The sequence below is a fragment of the Schistocerca serialis genome, chromosome 5, assembly GCF_023864345.2.
Source record: "Schistocerca serialis cubense isolate TAMUIC-IGC-003099 chromosome 5, iqSchSeri2.2, whole genome shotgun sequence".
In the NCBI taxonomy this organism is placed as follows: domain Eukaryota; kingdom Metazoa; phylum Arthropoda; class Insecta; order Orthoptera; family Acrididae; genus Schistocerca; species Schistocerca serialis.
Window position 1 is genome coordinate 482,295,935 of NC_064642.1, and position 19,426 is coordinate 482,315,360.

Genomic DNA, 19,426 nt, shown 5'->3' on the forward strand with positions numbered 1-19,426 from the left:
ATGATTGATGCGGCATCTTTGCCAAGTTGCGCTTTGCTGGGAACTACCGAATCAACAGGAGCGGAGTGGCACGGCGCGCTGCTGATGCAGCGCCTACATTGACGTGTGCACATGCCTTGTGCGGGCGACACCATCTGCTAGTCTTTTTAACAATCCTTGGTAGTAGGCTGTCGTTCCTTGCGGTACGAACTCCGATGCACATTCTTGCTTTCTTTAGCTTGGAAACGTTTGTGTGTGCCGTTCTAAGCTTTGGCGTTTCGTTTCTGAGTCGAATCCAGAAACACATGTCTCATCGCCGTTGATGACATTGTCTAAAGAGCCTGGTCTCTTTCCAGCTGTTCCACAAGTTCTGTCGCGGTCTCCAAACGGTTGCGCTTCTGGTCGCCATCCAGTACTTTTGAAACCAATTTGGCACACACCTTTCGCATGTTCAAATCATCAGTGACTATATTAAACACAATCTGATATGACATGTCGTTTAGCTCTTCCGCTAGACACCGAAACACACAAATCTGTCGGCAATTAGTAACGCACGCGTACGGGTCACGTTGTCGGGCGTTGAACTTGTTGACGGCCGTCCAAACGTACGTTAAATTGTTTTAGCCATCTGGAAACTTGCTAGCAAGATGTGGCAGACACCCTGTAGGACTCTTGAACCCGTTTGTAAAGCCTAGTTTACAGGACGACACTAGATTGCAGGCAACTGCACTACCGGCCACTGCGCATGCGCATCGCGCGTTTGCGCCACTCGTTGGTGAAACTGAACGCTTTCGGCGTGTTCCTACTTTGGCGTCACTAGTTGCATGAGTTTTGAGGTTACGTGTGTTCATAGAGTGTAGACAAACTGAAATATGGAGTGGGGAACGGAGAACAACGTTCGCTTTTTGGATATCTATGCTTTGCATAGACGTTTGTGGGATTTCAGTGATGCTGATTACAAAACATATTGCTGTTCCTGAGACCATCATGTGCGATCAGAACATAGATGGTTTGAAAATATCTGAGCTGCAGTGGTTTGAAAATATCTGAGCTGCAGGTAACAATTTATTGATTTAGGAGCACATATACAAGTGAATTAAGAAAAATACAAGCAAGTGTAATTCTAGCTGTGGAAATGCTCTCGTCTACAAGATTAAAATCCCATCGTTCGAGTTGGCTGACTCTTTGTTAAGGAATATTGTTGTCAGGAGGGAATGCTACACAAATCAAGAAGGTGCACTCTTTATTCAATATCCATCTATTTAAAACGTCGCAGCAGTGCTCCCCATTCGCATGTATTTGAATTTTGTAATATTGTACTGTACAGATCTATTTTCAACAGAGTAGTTTGCAAACCATTCTCTTCTTAATGCGGTCTCCTTCGAATAATTATTGCGTTACTGTTAATGTAACAATTATTGGTGTTAATGAAACAACGTCATCAACAACTAAAACCGCATCCTCTAGCATGCGGAGCGTTCTCGATTATAATGCACGCAACGTGATATGTAATTTCGGTTCTGGTGACAGTGCTTTACACATTACAGTACTCTTATTCCTTATCGCTTAATTAACTCTATTTAGAAGAAGCGTGAATCAGGATTGTAGGCTTCTTGTGGCGTTCTCCTCACGGCCCGATGTTGGACATTACGAAAACGTTGACTCGGCGGACCATATGACGTGTTTCCACCGATCAGCCGTCCAGGATTTATGCTCCTGACACCATCTTTTACCCTTCTTTGCGTTGGTTGTCGTCACTAGCGGTTTCGGTATAGCAGCTCGTCCATGAACATTCGCTTTATGGAGTTCTCGACGGACATTGTCCATAGATACGGGCTCTCGAAGATGGCTGTTGAGCTATGCAGTCACTTTAGCCGCCGTAGTTTTGTGTTGTTTTGACACAATTCGTGTTAGCGTACGACGAGCTCTGCCAATTACTTTCGATTTGCGCCCACTATTAAGTTTACACCAGGATGTCTTTCGATGTTTTGTGTAGGCTGTCAAGGCTGTTGAAACAGTTGCTCTTGAAACATTCAATAAGTTGGCTGTCTTGGCTACTGGTGCTCCAACTAATCGCCCCCCACCATTTTGCCCTGTTTAGAACTCTGTTAGGTGTTTCATTGCACGTCGACCTCGGCCTCTGAATGCAAATACGAAGTGTGCACTACTCGTAAACAGCCTGCACTGACACCTAGTCGGTACTGAACATGCACAGTCCAGCGCGACACGTGCCTTGCCTGCGTTGTTGACAGTCAAACACAACCATCCCATTACTACCACTGTTCACATTATTGTGCCTATCCCTTGTATTTAACCAAGTATACATAAAGAAAAACAATTTACCGTCTTTGGGGGTTACTTGAAACACTTTCTAATTTTGAAGCCACCTGCATCGTATGTATACATAAAGAAAAACAATTTACAGTCTTTGGGGGTTACTTGAAACACTTTCTAATTTTGAAGCCACCTGCATCGCAACAATAAACAGAAACACAATAAAACGTATTGCCGGCCGGAGTGGCCGAGCGGTTCTAGGCGCTGCTGTCTGGAACCGCGCGACCGCTACCGTCGCAGGTTCGAATCCAGCCTCGGGCATGGATGTGTGTGATGTCCTTAGGTTAGTTAGGTTTAAGTAGTTCTAAGTTCTAGGGGACTGATGACCTCAGCATTTAAGTCCCATAGTGCTCAGAGCCGTTTGAACCATAAAACGTATATCAAACTTTGAGGCACGCTCCGAATAGAAATTTCCAGTAGGTAATAACAATTCAGGTCAATATTTTCTGTTAAAAATGGAAAAATAACAGGTGTTTCAAGTTACACCGTGATAGGAGTTTCTTGAAACATTTCTGGTTCTGAAATTAGATCACGTGGTAAAAAGGCCACCCTTAAGTGGTAACGCTGTAAAAATGTTTTTAAAAACCTACAATAATAGTTTATCAGTAAAATTATTAATTATTCTTTTAGAAAGTTTGAAGAGTCCAAGACTGTAGCGATTGGACGCCGTAGTAATACTGTCGGAACATATAAGACGCGTTCAGTTGCTTCTGCTGTAGAAGACTAAAGAGAGCCACTGCCTACCAAAGTTTCTCCTTTTTAATATGAGCAACAAACTTCTTTAGGGACACTTCAAAAAGTGCATCCCCATTTAGATTGTGGAATTCTGAAAAATTATATTTTCTGACATTTATTTCTCGGTGCTCTTTAAAGTCAGTTGTAGATTAATACTATACTGTAGTCATTAACGCAAGTGATCATCTTCGTCATAGCTGGCGTCCGTTGTTTTTGAGTGAATATAAAATATTCGCACCTAGGTGGTATTTCTTGGTGCCTTCCAAAAAATTAGCATCTTGCTTTACATCGCTTAACTAAGACACTTTGCGTTTTTTAGCAACGAAATTGACAATATCGCGCAAGTCACTTTTAACCCAAATACTGTCTTGACATGATTGATAATGACTTTTCGATTAGCACGCCAGCTCAACATTGCTGTTCACAAATTCTGCAGCTTTTTAGTTAACGTTCTCCGCCCTGGACAGAGCTTAAGCATTGCATTCAGAAGTGTCAAGATTATACTCAGAACAATCAAAAATACTGCTGGTCATTTCTTAAGCATTTGCCCATTTGTCGTGGTCTTATGCCGTGCACACACTTCAGAACTATTTCTGAGTATGCAAAACGGTCATTAGTTCTCAAAAATTTGATGGTCGGCTTAACTACAACGACTGAAAAATTTGTTCCGGTAAATGCTTCAGAGCATCACGACCGAATGTTAAACTGTAAAACTGTGCTACTTATACGATATTTCGTTTTGTTCTAACCAAGCGTTTGTTTGTGCATTTGTCTTGGAGGTTTTCATGTTTTAATTTCAATAGAGTTCCAGTTGTAGTAGGGTAGCGTGGAAAACGATCCGTAGTTGAACAGCTTGGTAAGGGTTGATGTTTTACACTGAACTGCTTGGTAATGTTGTTAGGAAGCAGAGCAGTTAACATGATACATTTAGTTCAGTCAAGCTCAATCTACTTTCGGAAGAGTTATTCTGCGTCGTAGTTCCTTAGTCAATTCTATCAGTTGGTAGATTGGGCAAATACGTATATTCGACAGAGTTACAGCACCTACTTTTAATACCATTTACCTTTGAATATCGTTATATTTGCTTACTTGTTTATTTACTACAAGCTGAAGGCCCCGAACCATGGTGCTGCACGACAAGTATAAGTGTCTGATTTTGTTATTTTTCCGTCGCTCCTTGTTAGAACTATTCCATGTTTATAAAAGAAAAGCACAATATTGTGTTTGTTCTACAGTAATAATACAGTAAGACCCTGGAATAAACACAGTATTATGCTTTTCAGTATAATAGGTGCGTAGGATTTCGTTACAGAGAGATTGCAGTGCAGTTTTCTTGCAAAAGATCATCCTGAAGCTCTCTGATTTTCTACAAAATAAGATTGCAGTGTTCTCTTGTTCAGTTTTTGTAAAATGCCAAACATACTACAAAATAGTTGGTGTTGGGAAAAAACTTCTTTCTTGCTTGCTTCCTATAATAAGTTAAACTTTATTGTAATCATCAAATTGTTACATAAAACACATACTCCGAAGTAAATAATGTGGAAATATAAAGAAGAAATCGATCTGGTCCAAAAATTGTAGGATTATGTCCCAGGGTGAAATGCAGGTTGACACGGAGAAAAGAAAATTGAGTTCCTCATACAATGTTATAGAAAAAGTAAAATTCCAAGAACACCCTGAAAGTTATCGTGAAGGAACAGATACTGCTGAATTCATTTTGCATTAAAAATAACTCTGAATAAAATTAATGTGTGTGATCTTTGAGACTTATGCGACCACTTCTTTGCGTACGGTATTGCTTGGTGGCATTTGTATTGTATTGTTCGGCCATCACCTGTTTGGTTATCTGACCTTATGCCAGGCAGTGTGTCAGATATGCGTAAGATAAGTTCGGTGATGAGTACGCGTCGCCTGAGAGTACACACCTAAAGTGTGGAACTTTTACAAGAGTGTTAGAAGTCAGTGCTGCATGCGCCCGCTCCTATTTCTGATATATGCCCAAATTATGATCGGTTGACAGAAAGAAGAGGACAAAAAAACTAAATTCCTGTGCCCATCACCGTAGAAAAGTGCTCTCGAGCACAAACTAGAGGATAAGGAGGAGGAGGAAAATCGGAGGAGAGAGAGAAAAAGAAAACTGGCTCTTCTTGGCCAAGGAAAACATCATTCTGACAAATGAAAATTGCTCATAGCTCCTCAGAAAACTGATTATGAAGAGGAAAAAAAAAGTATTTTCTCAGGGTGCAGACGTTATTTTTAAGATGGCTGGACACAGTGTGACAAATGTAAAAGAATGACAGCATAAAAACTATACAGTTAAGGTGTAGGATGTTGTTTCTGTGACCAGTTCTGAAGAATTCAACCTGCAAACTCTTGCCCTACGGAATACATAATTTTACATGCTTGTGCGCTTAAGAATATGCATTCAGTGCGGTTTTACTCTCGCTGTTATTGTGTCTGTCTTAGTAGTAAAAATGCATCTATTCCTACAATGATTAACATGTAGGGACGTAAATGACAAATGTCTGTATAAATACTTCCTTGACCGCGTGATCTTACCCGAAAGTCCCTTGCATTAAACTACATTTTAAAGATTGAAGGTAAAATGTTAGATGGTACCATTAAACCGCTCACTGCATCGCTTCAGCAGTGGAAGGTGTTTCCAGTACTTAACTGGGAACTGGATATGACTCTTGGTACGCTTCTCGTAGTTACCCTTTTCAGACAGCTTGTGGATGGTGAACCCGTATTGCAACCTACTTCTATCCAAAAATTATTGTCGCTGCTTAGTAGGTAGCTTTCAAGTGTAGGAATGGTTCTTGTAGCGGTTGGATATTTGTAGAGGACGAAGCGTTGTGTGTCTTACAGTAAACTGGGACACGTGTTGCTCTACTTCTCAGAAACTCAGTAAACAACATCGGTGGCGGGCGCCTTTACAGCTTTATTCATCGGCACACCTTTTCTGATCATGTTTACTCGTACACAACAAAGCATGCTAATCTTTAGACAGGAATTTCTTTTCTCTTAGCAATCAGACTCGTCCCCCGAAGTTACCAGCCGATCTCAGACATCTCATTTATTTTCGTTCACTTCTCGACTTCGAATATTTTTGGTCTCATCAACAACAGTTCATCTGCGATCAGTAGTGTAAATAATGCAACCACCTGTTCGAACTCGATTAAAGGCACTCATTGTCGTTTCTTTGATATCATCACTTACGCCTTCATTAATCTTAACGCGAGTGTGCTGCAATAAATTACCTACACCACGATGTGTCGCCGTTGTCGTCAGGACGAGTGGGGGTAGTGTCTAATTCAGTTGCTCACGAATGATTCTGGAACAGCTTTGACAACCGTTTGTAATGTAAGCGTTAAGGTCAACCAGTGAATCGCCAACTGAAGAAATTATTGGTGATAATATAAACCCTTATGGTGTAATATGGTGTAGTTTCCCCCATTTAAAGAGGCTGTAAGAACTACATAAATCTCGTACAGAGGTTGGAACGTTCTCACAAATAATAAAGAATTTGCGTATTAAGGAAAGAAAATACCCATATGCCGAAATTGTACGAATTTAGTATCGATTTAGAGAAAGTTGGAACACACATAGAGCAAATAAAAAAAAAAAGTTTCAATCATAGCACAAAAAAGGCGAATATGTCCTGGACGGAGTTAGGGATTTAAAAGAAGGGAACAAGCTTTACGACGTATCTGGCAGCTTCAAAGACATTTTACTCAAAACATCTTGATATATTCGCGTTTTTTTCTTGTTAGTATTTGGTACTCATATCATGTAATATATGGTGTTATGTTGTATAACACGACACGTGCCATCGTGTCAACCAGCGTGGTTTTTGTCATGTCGTGCAGTATGACACAACATGTCATTAAAGTTTAGGATGGAAGCATCAACACCCTCGGATACTTCCTGTTGCAGACGTATCCCGCCCTGTAGGAGCACACAAGTAACAGGTGGTGTGTTTGGAGGAGAAATGGTCCCCTAGGGGAAGAAATCAACCTGCACTGGGGAAGCAGGGTTAACGCGTAAAGCTTTCACAAAAAAAATGACGATCATTAATTACTTGTATTTGTCTGTCTTCTTACAAAATTTTTAGCGATTAGTATAAGTTTGAAGTATACAAAATCATCCCAGGAAACCCTATCCCCCCCCCCTCCCCCCCGTAAAATCCTTCGAAGCAAGATATGTTTCGGTTTAACCGCAGGGACACATTTTTTACTTACTTGACCCATTTTAAAAGTTTCCGCGCGTTCCGTTCACAGTTAGCTCGGCTTTATTTAGACAACGGATAAAGATTATTGGATAAAAATTCGTTTTGACTTATCCATTTATCTACCTTCTTGCAAAGTTTGTACCGATTCGTAAAAGTTTAAATTACAGAAGTGGCTCTCTTCAAAAAGCTCCCAGAAAAACGTGTTCTTTTTTTTGCTCGTAAAAGCTTAATATTAATTTTAGCCCAATTGAAATCTTTTGCAAAAGAAATTAATAGATTTGCAAAATTTGCCCGGGCACAATTACCGATTCGTCGTTAAAATCTTGTTTAGTCCGCAGCTCGTGGCCTAGTGGCAGGCGTTGCTGCCTCTGGATTACGCGTTCGATTCTCTCTGCCCGGGTACTGGGTGTTTGTGACGAGGATGGCCTCATCCCTTCATCCTCATCGTCATTATTCGTGACAGTGGCTACATTGGAATGTGTAAAAATTGGACCGTGAACAAATTGGGACTTTGTACGGGCGCTGATGATGATGACCGCGCAGTTGTACATCCCACTAACCAATCATCATCATCATCAAACCTTGTTTAATGTACTGCAACATAACTAAAGTAAGAAAGATGTTCGACTGGCTATAGGAATAGGCGCTTGTCCAGGTTAAACCAAAAACTTCTCACCCCGTGTTCCTATTTCAAATAGGAACCATGCACCAAGACACCCCCCCCCCCCCCCCAACCGTTATTGTGCGCGCGGCCTTTTCAGACATATTTCTCATAGCGTTTCTGTGCTGTAACTATGTTGACCAAATGGAAGTGCACTCAGAGCCGTTCGTCGTGAACCCCAAAATTATTTCGTAATTCAACGCGAAACTAACACTACTTGCCTCTTCCCCTCATCCAAGCCCAGATCCTTCGAGTACCTGTGTTCATTAGGGAGGTAGCTGAATATTTTTATGTACATAAGCTGCCGCTTTCTTGCGTAAATAGTTGTCATTATTCTCTCGAGCCTTAGGTTTATGATCTCCACTGCTATCCTATTCTAGGCAGTTATTAACGACAGATTTCATAAGAGATCTCGTGCCTAGTTTCTTAAACTGTTATGCACTAGAGGCTTGAGAAAGTACAAAACATAATCCTTATTTTCCAATTAAAGGTACGTATTCGAAATTTAAACGATTACTGCCTAAGTCTGAAGTTCCTCATTGGAGAGCACATAGAACAGCAGGATGAGAAACCCTCGGCTACCTTCAGAAATTCTGACTTTTCCAAGTCGTTTGAAAATTAGGCATGAAGTTCTGTTGTTTATAAAACAGGCTAATGGCGTTTCCGTTATCGAGATGATTTTGGCATTTTTATTCATGTAAATAAGTATTGTGCTGAAATACAGTTATCCATAAAACAACATTGCACTGGTTGTACTCATTTAATTAGTCATCTGTTCCCTGCATTATCGGAGCAGTTTAGGACAAAATAAATTTAATTGAAACTGATTTATGTTATTGTACCTTCAAACTAGAAGCCTAAAAGAAATTAAGGAAAAATATAAGTTAATTCTAGTCAAATAGACTGTTGATGCAAAACGCCTTTCTCCCTCTCTGGTCGTCCACAGAAAAACTAGTTTCTTAGGAATCGTAACTCAAGTATGTGTGTAACTTATTTCATTTTTTAAAATATTTGACAGCGTCACGGTTAACAGCTTCTCGGTGATGCAGAGAACAAATGACATATTTAAAAGTCACATGCTGTGCTTTTTAGCCGAAGTAATTGATGCAGCTACGGAAGGAAGGAATAACCCTCAGCTAAGTGAGGATTAGTCTTGTCACATAATCTGTTGTGTTTTAGAATTCAACACTTGCTGGCAACGAGTAGTTTCCTACGTGCCGCTAGAAAGCGCTGTCTGCTATATAAATTGCTTTATCTTATTTATGTTCTTCGATTTGAATGTAACAACATATAACACGCAATAACGCAAAATACTCTACCAAGATAACACTTTCTTCCGCCGATCCACTGATAGTAAGTAGCCATGAAGCAGGAAAGTCTTGAGATTCAGTTGTGCAGTGAAAATTATGCCTGTCTTATGAGTCGTGAATCTAAGAAATTAATTCACTATAGAATTCGGGTCATTGCAGGTTGGTTCAAATGGCTCTGAGCACTATGGGACTCAACTGCTGAGGTCATTAGTCCCCTAGAACTTAGAACTAGTTAAACCTAACTAACCTAAGGACATCACAAACATCCATGCCCGAGGCAGGATTCGAACCTGCGACCGTAGCGGTCTTGCGGTTCCAGACTGCAGCGCCTTTAACCGCACGGCCACTTCGGCCGGCGGTCATTGCAGAATACTGAGCGTGATTTCTCTGTGCAGCACTCTCGTGAACGATGGAACCTATCTCTCAGCCGATGATCGCCTGCTGTAATAGTCGTTTTGCTGATTGTTAAGGACACACGTGGAAATAGTTGTGTGCGGTAATGTAGTTAGGTTCTTATGGAAATGAAAGTGAGAGTCATTTATTCCTGCTACTTATCGTAGATGTTGCTACTAATAAATCCCGAAAGCCGGGATACAGATTAAAGTGACCATTGATCAGTCGGACATGTGCATCGCAAGTTTCTGCTGCTGACACATTAATTGCGACTACGGAGTAATAAGTCTGTACACACTACGTATGTCATGCTTGCCACTTTCTCATACATGGAAGTATATTACTTTGTACTCTTGTTGATTACACTCTTACTTTGGATGATCAGTTAATTAGTCTTGCCAGCATTCGGTCGATAATTTTGAGCAAAACGAAAGAACTTCACTTGCCCTGACTGAACGACCTCATCGCACCAAATAGTATAGTTTTACTGAATGACGTTACACCCATATTGCTACGTGGCTCTACCGAACTGAATATGACAAAGAAGTAAATATTTCTTCTTAGGACCAGTAACAAACAATTAATTCACATGCAGTTTCTTTGCATATGTACTGTAGTTCCCAGGACAACCAAGTGTACTACTATTTTCATTATGCAACTGTATGGTTCCCTTGTCGATATTGTTTATTGTTGTTGCTTCTGTTTATTGAAGATACTCTGTTTTCTTTTTCCTCCTTCATGTCTGACTAGTATTGAAAAGTCGTAGTTCTTCACCTGTTTGCTTTATAATTCCGCAGTTTTGCATTTCTATGTATCAAAACTTAGTGGCCAGCTATACATTTTGATAATTTCCGCTGTTCCTCAAAATTTAGTAGATCTCTCTCCAGCAATAGGAACACTTGACAACCAATTTCTTCATTTAATATCTAGGATGATATTCGTGCCCCTGTTAAGCAAAGTGGCACAGTAGACTGTTAATTCAGGAGGATTCGAGGTTCAAATTCCACCGTACAATCCAGATTCAGATTGTCATAAGTCTCACAAGAACATGCCATGACATTTCCTCCGGAAGGCGTTCTTCCTGTCCATACTAATCTAGTCCAAAATTGTGACCGCTTTTATGCCGCCTTATCATAAACGGGTGAAAACCTTTACTTTCCATTAAGATGCAGATATAAACAATGGAAGTGTGCAAGCGATGTATTTTGAAACTTTCTGGCGTAAGAGGTAGTGAAGCTGTTGTGGTCTTAGTGATGTAGTGATTGAAATACAAGAGCATTAGAAGTGGTCCGTTTTTTGAAGATCTATGCACCTTCCTCACGATTTATTGTGATGTAAATATGTGACACCCAGACTAATGTAACTTACGAGGGAACTCGGCAAGTGCCACAACCCGATTTCACAGCAACTTCGCTCAGTGAAAGAGAGGTCAAGGTAAGCGAAAACATGCCTCGGCTTATACATAGGTAGTCGATCGTTTCTGGAAAAAAGACACTCAAAGTTTTCGAGATACTTTCCGGGTACTTCATGTGCCTTGTACCGCGCTGTGTCCTCGAACAGAATGGTGGCACAGAGTTCGAAACCCGATTATTGATTTTATTTTTCATTTATATACTCATGTCTGTAGAAGATTACTGCACGAATGTTTTCCAGTATATGTCGGTATAAAGTTGTCCTTATTCGTCTAGTAATTGTATGTTAGATGAATGAATTTAAAAAGAAAATTATTTGAAATTGTTTTCGGTGAAATTCCTGTAGCGTATCCTGATTCACGATCAGCAATGTGATCCGTCATGCATGGTTTGCCACGAAATCATTGCCAAGGCGCGAAATCTTCAGTAGTGTTAAAGACGTTTTCCGAATGAGATCCATACGAACATATGCCCCCGTGGCAAATCTACCTTCGCGCGATGCTCGTGGTGTTAGGAATGTGTATGTTTTGAATGTTTCTACGCTCGGTATCATCCAAGGGGAAGCACCAAATCTTCCTGAAGAATAAACATATGAATAAAATATATTGATATGAGAATTTAAAGCGATTGTAACCTCTCAACATGCCATACACACATATATTATGTAATAAATTTGTGACACTTCGTGTGAAACCATTTCTAATTTTACAGTTAATACAACACTCTTGTACCCTCTTAATTTGATAAGAAATGTTCGGGTAGTAACCTCCTACGAACATGGGCAGATAAATGAAAGATAAATGAAAACAATAGAAATAAAGTAAAAAAAACTAGGATCCGAACACGGTGCTCAAAATTAAGAAGCGGCGATGCTAACCACTGAGGCACCATAACTTCCGACGATATCGCACCGAAAAATGCATATATAGTACCTCGAAAACTTTGACCTTCGTTTTTTTCAGAAACGTACGAGTATCTACAGGTAGGTCCAGACACGTGTTCGCTTATTTTGACCCGTCTTCTACTAAGCGAAGTTAACTCGGGTGATGGCCCTTGGCTTGTTCGCCTCATCAGTAATGGAATTACTAAGTCGCTGGCCAGTCGTAGGCAACCATCGCAATTTCAAGAGAGATTTTTTGCCGGTGAGAAGTCTTGTTAAAAACACCAACCCGAAAACTGATTAGCGTCACCTGGCCTAGAGGATGAAGAAAAATCATTAATATGAACGAGGGCGACGGCGCGTTTTTAATATCTGGCCAAATTTGGTCGTCGCCACCGCTCTTTACAGTGGAAGAGGGGCGCGCGTGCTAGCGAAGCGCATGCGGTTTTGTAACTGCGCTTGTGCGGGCAGACTTGCCAGTGCCTGGAGGCTGTCTGTGGGCGGGCGGCAGTCTAGAAATAGCGGCAGTAACCAGCCAAAAGTCGAGGGGGCTGCCGCCCTCAATCTCCCGTAGTATCGACGCTCGCACCTAAGCCGCGGCCCGACACCTTTACGCTGTAGCCTCGAAAAATGAGGAGGCCGTTTCTACATTTTTCGTTGGTATTCTTTTAAAACATCGCTGCTGATGTAGCCGGAGGCAGATACTCAAATCGTAAACTACGGTAGTTGGCTTACAGCTTGGAGTTTTTGACATGGCGCCAGCTGGCACTTTCGTGGGGGACTTGCACACAGATGCAGGGATACGGCCAGCTGCTTCCTCTGGTCATGCCACCGCGCAACACATCAAAACAAACTTGAACTCTTCCGCATGGTCGCCATTAAAGCATACTTCGTGTATAATAATGTTTTCTGTGGCCATTGCAGTGTGATTTCTGAATGAGGATATGTCAGTGGACGATATTTAACTCTGTTGGCTATCAGGATCTCTGATGCTGTTGCACTCTCTTTGTGTTATTATGTTGTGACGGTTATTGTGATACATTTTTGTTGCTAGTGATCGTGAACAGTTAAATATTTCTGTTTGAAGATAATGAAAGTATGTTGTGTTGTGATTGCAATCCTTACTATTGGCGGCTCTCATATGTGAAACTGATGAGTGTTCTACAGTGTATGTGTTTCATCTAAGGCAATTTTTGATAGGTGTATGTGCAATCTTATTGACTCCAACTGTTTCAAAACAACACTTCATCTTTGCCCATCTTGAAAATTTTCTGGAGGCACAGCTGTCACATTCATTGACCTTGTTTGTTGAAAAATTTGTTATTTTTTTTGAAACTGAACACAGTCAGCCAGCTCAGAGAATAGTGTATTTATCACACTATTTCTGCACCTTCTCAGTTATAAAATGAGGGAGCAATAAGCTTTACACCAGTTTTTATACATACTAGTGGGAGTTGACATTTTTCTGTAATTTATTTTCTTACTTTGTTACCAGAAAAATATTGCTGCAAATGTTGCAGTTAAATGTCTGGTGAAAGAAATTGGAGAAAATGTCCATTTGATCATGATGTAGTAATGCAAAATGCATTGAAACAGTCAAAAGTGTAGTGTAATGGATCTCATTCAATATGCAGAGTACACCCAAAGTACTGCAAGAGTGGTCAGTTCATGCTGAAGTCACATTTTCTCATGGAGCACAAACTCCAACTGCTCAGCTCTCTGGAAGCAATGTGTCTATGGACTGTTCATGGCAAAAACCAACCACTACGAGCAGTGCATCTACAACTTTGCGTCCTTGCTATGGATTTCAGCGTGGAAACATTTTATTCACAACTACACCACCACGGTCATCACAACATGATGTTATCAGACAGTCTAGTGGTGGATCCCAGTCAGCAAAAGCGTCTCAGCATCCATATGACAGACGCTGTAAAAGCACTTGTAGCATTGTATTGGCAAATCCAGGGGAAAAATTGCAATCTTTTCATTACCATTGTGGTGATCGTGCTTGTTACCATGCGAGACCACCATACACGTCAGGGTTCTCCACAATACCAGAAAATTGTGAAATATGCAACATTAATCAGGTGCCAGATTGTCATAACAGGAAAAGTAGTACATTTACTACACATTTTTGCACAAGAGTACCAGAACGGTCTGCTAATAAGGAACGTCAAGATGCTGCTTCACAGACTGACACAGGACATAATGTTGTACCTGAAAATCTTCAAGTTCCAGACGTGCCACTACAGAAGAAAAAGGTAATTAACATTCTTTGATATGATATGATTTTTATATGGTTTTTGTAATTTTTTGATTTGAAATGATATATAATGATGACATGTTTTGAACAGCTATCAAAGAGGTTGTCAAGGTCACCTGCAAGACTAAGTGGAAAATCTCCTTTGCTGCAAAGAAGGTACTCTGAAGTTTCTCAAGGAACAAGCAGCCGGTCTTCCACGCCAGATGTTGACTGTAATAAGCAGTGCCAAGGGAAACCTCGTACTGTGCACATTGATGTGTACTGTACTGGATCAGAAGACGCTGATGCCAGTGCATCATCAGATGCTGACACAACAGATGAATCGTCACCACAGACAGTTTTTGAGTCAGAACAACTGCGAGTGATGCACACAAAAATGGGTAAATTTTCTTTACCAAAAGGTTTGAAGCAGGTACCCAGAAGAAGTGAAAGTCTAAAAGAAAAGTCCAACGTCAACTATTGTTTGGAACCAAAGGGTTATGAGAGTGATGATGTTCTCAGTAGTCAATACCCATCCAGGCTTAGCTCATACACTTCTCTAAAAGAGAGTGCATCTGGTTTGGTAAGTGAGCAATCTAGTACAGTAAGAGACCCATCATGGTCAACAATATCGAGTTGTGCTATTTCGTGTGATGACAAGGACTCAGTTATGTCAACTTCCTGGAAGGACGTTTCTACTGAACTTGATTCTGCAGCTGTGAGCAGCTCAAGCTTTGTAAACAAATTTGACCCCTATTTGACACAGAGTGATAGTTTTGAATATGCTGATATGACAGATCGAATTCGCATAAAGGAGAAGGCCATGGCATGGGCAGATGAAGGCAATGCTCAGCAACCACATGATATTGAAAAGAAACGTCTGCATCAACAACAAAAATTTAAGGAGTTCTTATATAGACATTTAGGAAAAGGGACATTTCCCTTGTGGAAATCACAGCATTCGGATGATTCAGAAGAAGATGAAGACAATGATGATGATGACGATGATGATGACACTGGTGATGCATGGAGCTTTATTGGAAGAGGCTGTTCTGGAACATCTCTCCGAAGAGAAAATACAGTTAAAAAAGTAGCAAAATCTACAACACCTAGTGAAGGTGCAGATATTAAATCACTTACTTTGCCATTGAGGATTAATCACCTGATTTGTGATGCTGGGAGTTTAAGTGATTCTGGCCCTCCATCTGTAAACAGGTTTGCCCGTCGTATTGCAATAGGTCCATTTGGGTCCAAGCCTCCTTCACCTCCTCCATTAAAAGTTGAGTCTAGTGTTGTGTCACCTTTCACTTCTGTTCAAGGTACAGGTACTGATCAGTTGTCAAAAGCTCAGAAATTTGGTACTATTGTTGGTACACTAAAGAAACCAGGCAATCATATAGGGCCTTCAAAAAACCCTTACTGTTCGTGTGCACATTGCCGTAGCTTTTATGAAGCCACTTTACACTGTGGGAGGGCAAGGTCTGTGGGTGATATAAACTTTCATCCAGAGACAGGACAGCCCAATGAGTGTAATGCTCAAAATATGCATGATACAAAATTTGCAACTGACAATAAAAAGTACTCAGAGACTGAAAGTGTCAAGTCGAATATTATCGCTGACGCTAGTGAATCAGACGGTACACCTGTTTGATGTAGTAAGTGAAGCAATTAGGTTGTTATAATTTTTATTGTGTTTATGAAATGGATACATAGTTTTATTAAACTGTGGCAGTGTGAGTGAAAACATTATGTGCATTATCAGCTGCTTGTTATTCTTATGATATTGAAGGGTAGTTGAAATGTGAGAAAATGACAAAATTTGTTAGAATAACTGTATATTCGTTTCACATTATGTGGTATTTTGCATTTATGTTGTACACAGATTTAGGCTGTATTGAGTCTCATTGTATGTAAAGAAGATCACACTTACAGAGCCAAGAACACTCCACGTAATTATGTCTAATAACAAGAAACTGGAATGTTACTTCATGTATGAGGCCTGGAAATATGATAAATGGAAAAAATGGCAAATTTTTTGTTTCAAAATTTGTGCTGTGAAAATATATTTCAACATCTGGTTCTGTTGAATCGTGTATCAGTGAACTGCGAACTAGAAAATTTGTAGATAAAGAATGGGAAGTATTGATAAACTGAAAACCACAAATATGTTTATGTGGGGAAGATACTATTGCCCTGTGTTTGCACTGTTTGCTCATGTCTGATATGTTCTCTATTAAATCTATCAGGTACATGTATCATTGATGTAGTGCAGAAATAATTGAATATACCTTGTTGCTGCTAAAATTCTGTTAATACTGAGTGGATTCAAATTGAAGAACATTTTATTTATAGGCAACTTTTAAGCAAGAAAACATTTGAGGAGATACTTTTTATTTTCTTCTGTCATTGCTGACAGAATTCATTCTGGCTCAATTTCTTGTTTGAAATTTTGCAGTTTTGTCTTTGCTGAACTATCACATTCTTTCAAGAAACTTGTGCTGGAAATGTAGGTGCTAATGAATTTTACCACTGCACAAAAAGAAGCATTGCCAGTTGTTTCTCACTGATGATCTTCCTTGTTGTATTTTTCATTTTTATAGTTGGTTATTAAACGCATTTCTCAATACAAAAAATGCGTCTTTCAGCTTATTAGACACTCCAGCAAACCAGCCAGTGAATGGTGGTCAGCTTTGCATTTTTCTTATTGACTCCTTTTCCACACATTTATACCCCAGTAATTGATTTTACATAACATACTTGTCCTACATGATTTTGTTCATTGTCAGTTAATGCTGCTATGGTGCTGACAATGAAATTGACGTTATGACTTCCAACTTCGTTTATCATTTGTGCATGAGGTGTTATTTCCTGTCACAGTTATCTGTGATTTCGGAACTATAATCTGCTACATTTTTCATGAAGTTCATCTAGACATTTTTTCCCCTCTATACCTGTATTATACAGCTGGCAGATCATTTTTCTAATTCTGCTCTTGTCTTAGTGTTGCATTTAAATTCCTTAATGTATACTTTGAATTGCATGAAGATGTTTGGAGGAAATGTAGTCTTTCAGACTGTGAACTATAGTTTTAGGGCTCAAATATGTGCCCCTACTTTCATTTCAGTGGCAAGTCTCAGAATTCTGCTTATGCTGTTCTTATAAGATCAACCAGTCTGTTACATTGTGTATATAGTTGACTAATCACAACATCTACTACACTCAAAAGTAATTCCTCTCAACTTTCCTTGTGATATCATGTTACAATTGTTATAGGAGTCTGTGTAGATTGTACTGTTTCATTACTGTTAGCTGTTTGCCTTTTGTCAATTTCCGTAAAAGCTGTTCTGAGTATCCCCCACCCCCTCTCAAAAAAAGTATTAACAACAGGTTATTTCATTTGTCATTAGTTGTTTTTCCATGTGTCTGTTGTATTTTTCCTATTTTTATATGCTTTTTATGAGGTCATTTCAACTATCAACTTGTTAGTTATTGTGTAGGGACCAGTACTGGTATGTTATGATTTATTAATGCACAGGGTGTGTAGGTGTTAAATTTTCGATGTTTCTTGGTCTGGATTTGCCTGTCACTTGTTATGTAGTTAATAAGTAGACTTTATGGCTATTCATTTTTTAATTGTAATCCTTCTGGTGCCCAATGTGTTTGGACCAACAAGTTTACAGCTTTTTAATTTTCTCAAGGAAAAAAAGGGGCTTTTGAACTCTGATTAATACTTGTTAGTAGGACAGATACTGACTTAATTCAATAAAAAGTCTTTCCTTTATCATCATCATCATCAGTCATCATTACTAGTAAGTAGGAAACAGAAAAAGGTACATGGGATCAAGTCAGGTGATAACAGTTAGTGGTGGAATTGTTTTGAAACTCAGCTTGTGCTCATTTACAATCACAATGTCCTATGTGTTATTAGGCACATTGTCCCAGTGTGATAATGTTGTTGTGCTCAGTAAACTTAAGTGTCATGGAAACAGTTCACCAATGCTCCATATAACAGCCAGTCATTACTATAGACTTTTGATGTAGTCAATCAAGTTGGTTACATTGAAAGTTTCAGAAACACTTGCCATGTCTTTTTCCCACAAGAAACATGTTTCTTCTTGTTTCTGTGCACTTTCACCTTTGACAGTCCAATGTTTGGACTGCAGTTTGGTCTCCAGACTCTAATGTAATCTAAATTTACATAATTCTGCCAGCTGTTAACATACTGTGCTTCATTATTTCAACAAAATTTTGAAATGTCATGTCTTGTGTATTTACTGTCTGAGTTCAATAAATTCAGTATCCACTCTGCTCAATTTTCTCTGTATGTAAAAATTAATTCAGGATAATATGTAATTTTTCATATTAGGTGTTTATGTACTTACAAATTATATCAGTATGGCCTTCTCTCATGATACTGTAAATTTTATTCACATTGTTGACTTGTGAACAGTATATGCTTATGCTGTATTTGACTGACATGTTTTGAAGTTTTAAGCGACTGTATATTTACTGATTATATGGGTGTATTCATATGAGTAGATAAACTATGCCAAGTGAGAGTCATGTTTGTTTTTTCAGAACAAAGAAATTATAAGCTATTGTTTGTAACTGATACACACAGAATCATAGTATGCAAGTGCAATAAAATTTGGTACAGAACCATGATATTTTACCCATAAACAAGTTTTGTTGCTTTTTGAAACATTATTGTTGTCGTATTCGTCATTGAGAATTCTGCAGGACGTCTAACAGTGTAGTACATTAATGTTTACTTTTAATTGAACTCGTATTAATAAATTAACAACAACACTATCCACTACATCAAAGTAGAAAACATTTCTTAGTAGTATTACCTAGAGCTCTTCTAAATTAATTATCATATGAAATTGTTAGTTATGTTGGGGAGGGGTGGGGGGAGAATAATTCTCAGAATGTAACAGTGCTCACATTATTTTCATTCCTTAAATCATTGGACACATTGGTGAGCTCTGCTAGGCACATGCATATGATGAAGATGGTGATCAGAGCCACCAGTTACCTATTGCAATATGTCAGAAGTATAGTTACGCAACTACTATTGAACACATTGATGGAGTTACTTGTGATAATGTGAGGGCATTTTGACAAGACTGCATATACATGATGAAGTACATATCTCTAGGAAAAGTCACCAGGGCCTCAAGAAGATCAGTGCTTCAGGAAGGTAAGTGATCATTGAGATGAAACATATGTTTCTAGTACACTTACCA

At 39.4% G+C, this 19,426-nt stretch overlaps 2 protein-coding genes across 5 annotated transcripts in view; both read left to right on the forward strand.

Annotated features, from left to right (window-relative positions):
• LOC126481251 (serine/threonine-protein kinase N) overlaps positions 1-19,426 on the forward strand; it is a 335,672-nt gene that overhangs the window by 195,142 nt on the left and 121,104 nt on the right. The window lies entirely within an intron of this gene.
• LOC126481252 (uncharacterized) lies at positions 12,462-18,484 on the forward strand. The gene is made up of 2 exons (XM_050104871.1): positions 12,462-14,196; positions 14,290-18,484. The coding sequence occupies exons 1-2, from the start codon at positions 13,564-13,566 to the stop codon at positions 15,826-15,828; spliced, it is 2,172 nt and encodes a 723-aa protein (XP_049960828.1). The 5' UTR covers positions 12,462-13,563; the 3' UTR covers positions 15,829-18,484.